Source organism: Orbicella faveolata, unplaced genomic scaffold (assembly GCF_042242905.1).
Source record: "Orbicella faveolata isolate gen_17 unplaced genomic scaffold, um_ofav_v1 contig_24, whole genome shotgun sequence".
Classification (NCBI taxonomy): Eukaryota; Metazoa; Cnidaria; class Anthozoa; order Scleractinia; family Merulinidae; genus Orbicella; species Orbicella faveolata.
In genome coordinates this window covers 10,897,501-10,907,500 of record NW_028301552.1, presented here as the reverse complement: position 1 = coordinate 10,907,500, position 10,000 = coordinate 10,897,501, and the positions used below count along the sequence as shown (strand labels likewise).

The window sequence follows — 10,000 nt, the reverse complement described above, 5'->3', positions numbered from 1 at the left end:
CAAATGAATGCATTTCAGCCTATAATTGAGCAACACAAACTTGCTCAAAACTCACAGCTTCGACTTGTAACTCTGAACAGTGATGTTATCCAGTTTCTCCTTACAATTCCAAAACACTGAAAAAATAGGCATGCAATGAGACTAGCAAATGCCCTTGGGGGTTTGTCTTAGTGTATATTAAGGTCCTCCTCTTACATTTTAAAGGAGCTATTTCCACAATATGTGGCTCCAGAAAATATATGTTGTGGCTCAATATTTTATCTCTCAGGTGATACCATATTTTGGCATTTTCCTTTGTCGGGGGTTTCATCTACACTTTCAGCAGGAAGGTAATTCGTTTTCACAGACAAGTAAATCTTTCTGAACTTCTTTGTAAGAAAAACAGTCCTCCAGATGGCCAAACCAGGCAGACAAAATGGCCTCACTGCTGGTCAGTTTGCCCAGGGCCCAACCCCTCTCATATATAGCAATAATTATTATATGATATAATTTGAATATAAAACAAAGAAAAATACCAGATTGAACCAAGAGTAAGATTGTCCCACAACATTTCCATACTCACCCCAAGAAGGCATTGCGGCGGATCTAGGATTTTTAAAAAGGGAGGGGGGGTGGGGACTGGTACCTTGGGGTTGCAGAATCAATGAAATCCGCCCTGGAAAGTTATTAGGGAGTTTTTGCAAATCATGACGGCAACAAGAATGCCACCAAACAAAAGGTTTAATGAAGAAAACAATAGCTGTACACATGCATTTAGAATCTTGGTACATTTCTAAGCCGTCTTCTACAAAACAACTACGTGAAATGACCAAGTTCTACATATTTTGGAGAACACGAACCACAATGGCTAATTTTTCGTATCTTTCTTCAGAATTGCATATTTCGCCTGAGCAAGTTTTTAGACCGATAGGTGTACTGCAAAGATCTACACAGTTGAGACATGCAAGGTAAAATATAAATCATTTTTTAGAAGGCCTCTCCCTCACCCTCACCATCGTCTTTGCTAAAACTCCCTATTGGAAATTTCAGAGGGGCAACTCAAAAACCAAGCTTTTTAAAGGAAAGGAGGAACCAAAAGGTAGTCCTTCAAGTAGTCCTACAAGTAGTCCTTCTTTTGCGTAGTCTGTTGAGCGTGACGCAAAAAAATAGCTTGAGAAAGGTGGGGGGGCTGCTCTTAAAATCTGGGGGCAAGAAGTACACCAATACCCCCAGATTTCACACTGCTATTTTTTTTTCTTGCGCTTTTCTTTGTGCATCACGATCAATGGACTAAGCGAAAGAGGACCTACTCATAATCTACCTTTAAAAATGAAAAGGTAACTGTCAGTTCTGCAATTCTATACAATTGCATGAAGGTGGGGCTAAATTGCTATTACAACCGATCCAAGCTAAATCGAGCAAGTTTTTACAAACAGGTAACTATCTTGAGTTTCATCAGAAAAAAAATATTAGTTCTCATTGTTGATTGTGCTGCAATCAAGTTTGGAGCTGTATAGTACACAGTTCTAAGATTAATTTTTCATTATTGTTTGCACAAGTATTACTTTTACTAAGTATACTCTAATTAATTAAGTAATGGACTGTATAGTACTATTCCAGAAGCTATCGGTTACAACAAATCTTCAAGAATTTCTGGTTCTTCATGCCCATGGGTGCCATTTTGTCTTTGTTCTGGCTCATCAGACAATTTTCTCCACACAACCTGAAAGAGATTGAAAAACAACTTCTGTTAATAAATATTAAATTTTAGATCTTGACTTATAATGATACGTACCATGTAACAAAATAAATAAATCTCACAATGGAGCACATTTTCGGCATGACCACCATCTTGCAAGCCTCAACCCAGTCCTTCTTCACAGGTACTTCAAAAGTGCCAAGAAGTGGCCACCATTTTGTTAACACTCACACACTGCTAGGCTACTCACTATTTACAAAAGAATAGATAGTGAGTAGCATAAGCAATAACAGAACAGCATTCATGATGGAGCGCCAGTAGATTTATACTAAAAGCTGACAGATACAATTGTACAATATAAGCTCTGCCAATCAGATTGCAGTATTCACATTAATAAGCATACTACTAATAATAATTGCTATTACGTGGTTTACCAGCAATCCTGTTACAATCATGTACTTACATTGCACATTTCTTTAAGGACTTCCACTTCGTTATTACCTAATCTATCTGCTGGCACATCAGTGTCAGCAGAATGATCAGGGTGTTCTAGCCTCTCGTGTATTTCTAGCACTTTCATGGCTTGAGCCACAGCCTCTGGTGTCATGTGCTGAGGGGATGGGAAAGGAAGTTCCCCCTGGAAGTACATGTATTAAGAAAGATTTATTCACTGAAAAGCAAGGTGGCACCAGCTTGAAGAAAGCACTGACAAAAGTATGGCCTAATGTCGACATTCCCAGCTGTACTATCTGTCATCACATACATGCACATCTGTCAAGCAAACATATCATGGAGAAATCTCTTAACTGCATGTAGCAGATTTTTGAACATAGTCACTGGCAGTTACAAATTATCCAAGTTAAGAAATAATTTCATAAAAAGCAATTCTTCAATGCAGATCAGCAAGTAGATTAACAATATAATAAGAAATTCAGGTTTGACTCTAGAAGAGTAAAAAATGCTTTTTAATTTTATTAAAATTTTTTCTTAAAAGACCATATAATACAACTGGTATACATGTATAATGTAAGTTGGATACCTGTTTGGGAAGTGGTTTCATTCCATTTCTCAGGATTCCAGGTTGACTCCCATCTAGAACACATAATTAAATAACTAAAAGTAAACTTCAATACAACATTGGCACATGAACAAACAAAATATTAATGAGTTCTATAATGTTAAATATAGACCCTTTTCATAAATGGCTGCCAATTTAAAATTCTTTTGTATGCATATAAATTAGTCTCACTAACCTCCTTTCAGAGTAAAAATTCTTTTGAATTACCAACTTCAAAATGAGGTTAGTAAGGCTAATTTTACTACTTGCAAAAGAATTTATAATTGGCCGCCATTTATGAAAGTGGTCTATATCTGTTGCTGTTTATAACCTGAAGATATTTTGTACAGTGTACCCTGAGAAAAACTAGTCCAACTTACAATATTTACTCTTGAATATTACACAACCACAATATCACCACATTGCAATCATATACCTACCAACTCTTATGCCTTTAGTTGCGAGTCTCACACCTGCAGATTGAAAACTTCAATCTCACACCAGCTCATGCTTATGAGCCAAATTCTCATGCCTGATTGAAAAATGTGAGTGGTTGCAGTTTCGCTTGACACAATTTCCAAAAATATGTAAACTCAAACCAATAATTTCTCAGAAACGAAAACAACGTGTAAATGACGATACATGTACTTCCTTCTTCAAATAGAAAGCACTGGGAGCGAGGTTGCGTTTAGCAATATCAGAGCTGTTTCCGCTTCCGCTATTGTATGCAAATTTTGGAAGACTTTGGATGTCTTTGGACGTTTTTGGACATCTTTGGGAATCTTCGGATATGTTTTGTTGTCTTAGAAAAACGCAGCAATCCAAGGATAAATATCTAACGCCTATAATTCAGAAAAAGTTGCAGGTATACATACATGTACAATCATCATCAGTTCTCGTTAGAAATTACCATTTCTTGTCTGGCCATTCAAAAAATTTACTCATCACAGAAAATACCATAAAAAGGATTTAAAATTTTATAGTTGTGTAATCTATATTTTCCACAAAGGACAAAAAGGTTATCAATCAATTTGCCACATTAAGAACAAATAACTAAGAGCAAATATACGACGACTCTTATCTCACAGTCACCGTTTGTTTCTCCCCTGCAGCAGTCCCACAAGCAATCAACTGCAAGATGAGACTCGCCCCAAATAAGTACACTTACTTTTTATTCCATTGGTTCTGGAAATTCTTGGTGGGGTGTCACTTCTCATGCTATCTGTATCCTATAGAAGATTATAATACTAATTTTAGCTACTGCTAAATTTAGCAGTTTGGTTTTCCCAAGATTTAGCAGGTATTTAAGAGCCTGTTCATATAGAAGCAGGGGACCCCAGGAGGTGAGGTACCTCACTTACCTGTGGTCAAGAAATACTTGTCTTCACATGCAACCTCCGGGACGCAGTGTGAGGTCCAAAATGCAAATTGCACGGTCGCATGTAACTTTGTATTCTTTATTGTTCAGGAGTCCCTGCCCTGACTTTCGGCGGTTTTCGGTTTGACCTCTTTGCAGATTTTGTTCTGAGGTATGTTCGTTTGTAGTTTGTTGCGATGAAGCTGCTTTTCGCTTCAATGTCGTTGTTACAGGCAAAACTTCAGTTTGATTCCGCTGATTGGCCTGACTATCCAATTCCACGCTTAAATTTTCACCAGCGCCGTCAATTCCATCAACGTTTTGGTGGTGGAATCGTAAAAATAACTCGCCACACTTGTAGCAGTTGGCAGCCATGTTGATCTGCCATGTGTTTTGGTGGGCTTTGGCGCAGTGATTTGATTACCCCGGTTAGGCAGGTTACCCTACTCTGCAGCTTTCACATGGAGAAAACTCACCCACCAAAGCTGGTTACCTGAACCAGCTGACCACGTATCCCGCCTTGGTGGGGTACCCCACTTAACATGTGAATGCGATCAAGAAAAAAAGAGAGAATGTATCAATAGATTAGTTACCCCGCCAAGGCGGGTGACGTCACCTTCCTGAGGTCCCCCACTTCCATGTGAACAGGCCCTAAAGTAGAGGTATGTGTGAATGGTAAGTGCTAGCTGTAGTCAACTTTTGCCCACAAGTGCAATTTGATTCACACGCACAAAATGTTTGTAAATCTTGCTAGTCTCAATGTGTGAAAAAAAAAGAGACCGGGAGATTAATTTCATCAACATGTTTGTCAGGCATGGTATATATACTGGCTGATATACATGTACAATGGCTGCCAAGCCATTCAAACCTCTGAAAATAAATTTATCCAATGCTCCAGTTTCTAGATATAAATCTTATTTTATGGTATATTATAAGCTAATTTTCATATTGCCGAATTTAAACAAACTCACTTTGTTCCAAAAGTTATAAATGTACTGACAAACATGTTCAGTAAATTTCTATATTCAATTTGGCAAAAGAGACAGTTTCCCAGAGGAATGTTTTTCTGGGATTGCAGTGCAATATACCCACAACAATTTCTTTCCAAAAATTGTTATTCTGCAAATAAAGAAACACAGCTTGAAGGCCATCTGAATAGAGACATCTATTGATTATAAGTCTTTTTTAAACCTGTACTTCTGGTTTTTAACTTGATACTTGGGACAAATTGATTGATTTAAATGATCAGTTTACTGCCCCACAACTCAAGAATAACCACTCTTAACTTTGTAATATTGTAGCACCTTTTATGGATATGATAATAAGTGTAATTTACATACCAGGGCAACATGACCAGCTCTCCCGCTGGCATTCACACAATAGCCTATAAAACTAATCTGAAATCTTCAGAGATGACATTTTATTAGCAAAAATCCATCTCCTACCGTATCTATATCCCCAGGAAAGGTAAACGAAACCCTCTTCTTCGCGACGTCAGCCTTTTGAGAGGATATAGGGCTGTCCTTTGGATTGAGTCAAGAGACCACAGTTAGTCTAGACCGCAATATGTCACGACGCCCAGCTAGTCCCCCTAAGCAAGCCATGAATAATTTGAAATAATACAAATCTAGCGGAAAACCGCCAAAAATTGAAACAACAGAATAGCGCACGCAGTTGTAAGAGGTCATTTGTCAAAATAATGAACTTTTAATAGCCATGTGATGTCTTAGAAATCTTGGACGATTTTCACACTCGATCTTTCATCGCTAACGTTGGTCTTTGACCCATTTTGTCAACATGCAACGAACATCTTCGATATTGTAACACCGGAATCCTGTTGTCCGTGAATGTTTGTGTGTTTTTGCAAAACACCTTCGAGCGTCTGCGCTGTTTTCAACTCGGAAAGTCGTGTTTCGGTTGATTAGAATATAATTTTCATTACTTAATACGCACATTGTTTGTGAAGTGTTACCGAACAGAAGATAATTAAATGTTCGACACACGCCCCGCTCGCGATTCATGAACATGTACACGTTTCAACTCAGAATATCGAGGTGTAACTCTGTCGGCCTACTATACGTAGCACAAAACATAATAAATACTGTAAATTTTATGTAAGTTACCTTTACCAAAGTCTCGCTGTTGGTTCCCACTTGTTGTATGTCCGTCAATTTCGCTTCGAGCCTCTCAGAAAAAGAATTTCTGCGGTCGTCAACAAAATCTGCTAAAATTAGAAAGTTCTAAGTGAGTTCCACCGGTATGTAGAGTGTCTAAATGGAACCCACTTAAATTAAATCGGAAACCATTTTATATCTCAATTTCGTAAATCGCTACTTTGGTGTGATCAGATAATCCCCGAACCGATTGAATTGCATTCACCGAAAATAGCCGGGCAATAGCCACATGTCCATGTACAGACAACTACATGAAACTGTTCACGATATTAAGATGCATCCATAAAATTTGAAAACCACAAATCAACGAGATACCTGTACTGTTCTGTTTCGCGGAATATAAACTCTGGTTACTCGAGACCCGCTGCGAACATTTACTGCAGACGGTGCGATTTTCGAGCGCGACTGATTCGCGCTTTCGATCAAGATAGAGACACAACTCCTTCAACTCAGCATTGTCCTTTGAAAGCTCGCTTTGCTTCTCTTCTAAAAGCTTCAACTTTTCTTGGTAATTTGCGACTTCATTGCGCATTACAGATGCCGTGTACCGTCCAAACCTCTGCCACTCGCGAGCGAGTTTTCGGCATTTTTGGCGATCGTCATCCAAATAACATGTCAAATCCCTAAGTTCTTGCAGATCCGCCTGTAGCTTTTGATTCACGTCTTTCAGTAAACGAATTTCTTCCAAATGAACCTGCATTCTCTTGTTAAACTCCTTCATTAAATTTCCTTGGTCCGTCATTACTTTGAGTTTCTCTGCTTCGCATTGTTTTACTTTGTCCACCATCTTCTCGTATTCTTCCCGAGACACATAGTTCATCTGATAGTTTTCTCTTCCCTGCCTGTCTAACGCACTCATAGCGGAAACCTTTCAGGAAAACGCCGGATGGTTTCCTCTCCTCGAAGGAAAGAAAGCAAAAACCCAAGGACTCGTCCTTCTCATCTGGAAAGCTTCCACGAATAAAAACTCCCGCTATTCTGCAAGCAAACTTCGACGGTTCGAGAGATGATGAGTGAAGTCATTTGCTACCAGCCAATCAGGACACAGTGTGAAGACCACCGTGACCACAAGTTGACAATTCAAGATGACCAAGAACCAATTATTCGCACCATTACCTTTTGTAGAATAACAATGGTTCACGAAATATTTTCGAATGTTTTTCAATTCAAAGTACAGACCGGCGAAAGTGTGGTTTTTCTGTAATTGTTCAGCGAATTGTTTCTTCCAAACCGCACGATTTGTATTTTTGCTTCCTAGCCGTCGGACATGCGTTAGAATAAATAGATCTTTATACCATGAAAATTGCATAAAGGAAGTTGAATAAATTTTTGAGAAACATTTTTCTCTTATTTCTGCCCTGTTTCCTTCGGTTTGTTGTTGGGGACGCTCTAGGGATGCTAACATAACCTATTTTATAGTTACTGTTACTGCTGACCACGAAAAACGCGGGAGATAAGAAAAGCAATGTGGCCGTTCGTCTGCATCACAGTTCGCGCATTCTGAAGCTGTTTGTAATTTCCAAGTTTGGGGTTGTTGAGCCGTTTCTTGTCGAAGCAGTTAATCAACGATTCCTTCAAGAAACCAAGCATGTTGAAAGAAAACCACTTGCGGGTGTGCAAAAGGTTGGCTTGTGTTTCAAGCCTGGTCTCTGGAAAGCAACGTGCAACGAGCTCGCCACTACAGACATCGATAAATTCAAGAACTTTTTCAGCAGGAGTCAATGTTCTGTTCAAGGAAACCTGTTGTCAACATCTGAAAGTTTTCGATAGAAACTGCGTTCTACCTTGTGATGCAGAAAGAGTAAAGCTGTGTTCAAGAGGATCACAATCGCGTACATGCATTGCAAATAACTGCCTTAATTTACTCTCAGCGCGTTCATTGTTTACATCTGCTTCGACTCAAGCAAACACGCACACGACTACTGGACGAAATTTAACAGACAGCAGGAAAACAAATCTAGATTTAAAAACTAAAACAGCGAGGAAACCTCCAGCTAAGAATCCTACCATCGGGTCACGTCGAACCAGCAATCAAAAGGTAAAGAAAGGATCAATCAGCTGTTATGTAATCACCAAGAAGATACTGTAGACACAAAGGGGCGGGCGAGGGGGGGGGGGGGGGGGGGATAAATAAACTTCCTATTAATACGCTTATGGGGATGTGCCACAGAATGGCATTGCATTTTCATGAGTGAATTGACTTTGATGGGGTTGGATTTTCAATAGATGTACTAATAGTGTACGGGTACAGATTGAATTGCATGATTTGCATTAGTATACTAGTAGAATTCTGCTAAAATGGGATAGGGGTTCTGAGATGCTGGTGGCACATACCCAGCAAAAATTGACCTAAGTACCTTCCTTTGGTGAAATGGAAGGCACCTCTGTAGCCTTGTGTTTTTTGTCTTTGCTGAGGAACAGTCAAACCTGGACAAGTTTTCAGTGGCAGATCTAGGGGAGGGGCCCCCATATTTTGGGTAAAAGAAAGAAGAAATTGGAAAAGGAAGAAAATCTGGCAGGGTAAGTAAAACAACAACCCCCCTTAGCTCAAGGTTTGGATCTGCCATTGGTTTTGTTAGGTGACAGGGAACTGGAAACGTTGATGATTGTCAATTTGTAACTTTGGTCCAATGTATCCCTGCAGTTGAGTGGAAGATCAAGAGAACAAGCAGTCCCTGCCTCCAGAGTAGGACGACTGTGGAACTATGGTGGTATGTCCCTTAGAAAAAAGCAAGAGTTGTAATAAATTTCTTGATTAAAGAGCGTGAAGGAACATTCTGGCAAACTGTCAGTAAGGAGACAACCTGCATAGCAAATATTCTGTAGGAGCAAAGCCTAGTTACATGAAAATTGAGGGGAGAGCAATTGATAGAGTCTGGGGTGGCTGGGTGAGTCAGGCCCCTTCACCACCCCAACCTGCGCTCCTCTTATTGATTTTTTATCCTCTCACCCCTAGTACAGCCAACTTTCACCTTGCAGACACCTCACTACTACAGACGCTCACTATTACGGAATTACGGACACTTTCATGGTACCAAAGTGACAACTTTATTGTTTTGATTCTCAATAAAACAGACACCACGTACTTCTCATATATAACATAATTATGTAAAATTACAGTCTGCTGTTCATCATTTGTCAAAATACACTTCAAAAGACTTCTGGAATGTTTATATTCACATCAATTCTTGTTTTGACATTGTCTATGTTATTTATTGCATGTTAAGAGCACTCTTTATCTCACACCTGCTATTACAGACTTTCACTATTATGGAAACTAAATAACATCCCTGAGTTTGTCCGCCATAATGAGAGTTGACTGTATCACATAAGACTTACAAGTATATAAACATTCTTGGTTGAAGAGCTTAGTAAAAGGACACTTTGAAAAGCTGTTAGTAGGAACATAGTCTACATAGCAAATGCTCTGTAGAAACAAAGTCTGGTTATGCAGAAATTGAGGAGGGGGGGGGAGTGTAAAAAATTGACAGAGTCAGGGGTGGTTACATTGTAGGTGAGTGGTCCCACCACCCCATCTTCATTGATTTGTTGCTCTTACCCCAATTTTTGTGCTAAATCTAGCTCCACAAATTTATTTGTCAAATAATTAAAGACAGTTATTATTTTGTTTTACTTTTTGTCTTTTTGTAGATGTTTCCATGTCTTGTATATTTCATAATAGTGTGGGGTTACCAACTGTGCTTTACAATCGCAATAATTAAGGAACACTTTAC

The 10,000-nt window shown here is 39.1% G+C and overlaps 2 protein-coding genes across 4 annotated transcripts in view; one reads left to right on the top strand and one right to left on the bottom strand.

The window, feature by feature from the left end:
- Nucleotides 1-7,306, bottom strand: part of LOC110067641 (coiled-coil domain-containing protein 85C-A-like) — a 7,639-nt gene extending 333 nt beyond the window's left edge. Inside the window, exons 1-7 of one of the 3 annotated variants that reach the window (XM_020774987.2) lie at nt 6,582-7,306; nt 6,216-6,316; nt 5,538-5,615; nt 3,904-3,964; nt 2,718-2,770; nt 2,142-2,315; nt 1-1,702 (exon numbers count right to left, since the gene is read on the bottom strand). The exon at nt 1-1,702 is cut by the window's left edge and continues 333 nt beyond it. In XM_020774987.2, the coding sequence (XP_020630646.2) occupies nt 1,610-1,702; nt 2,142-2,315; nt 2,718-2,770; nt 3,904-3,964; nt 5,538-5,615; nt 6,216-6,316; nt 6,582-7,125 (1,104 nt within the window). In that variant the 5' untranslated portion in view covers nt 7,126-7,306 and the 3' untranslated portion in view covers nt 1-1,609. The remainder of the gene's footprint in view (nt 1,703-2,141; nt 2,316-2,717; nt 2,771-3,903; nt 3,965-5,537; nt 5,616-6,215; nt 6,317-6,581) is intronic. The other 2 variants (XM_020774989.2, XM_020774988.2) reach the window with 2 other exon arrangements.
- A 396-nt stretch (nt 7,307-7,702) lies between these two features.
- Nucleotides 7,703-10,000, top strand: part of LOC110067640 (atypical kinase COQ8B, mitochondrial-like) — a 12,224-nt gene continuing 9,926 nt past the window's right edge. Inside the window, exons 1-2 of the mRNA XM_089291554.1 lie at nt 7,703-8,304; nt 8,911-8,977. Of these exons, the coding sequence (XP_089147680.1) occupies nt 7,855-8,304; nt 8,911-8,977 (517 nt within the window). The 5' untranslated portion in view covers nt 7,703-7,854. The remainder of the gene's footprint in view (nt 8,305-8,910; nt 8,978-10,000) is intronic.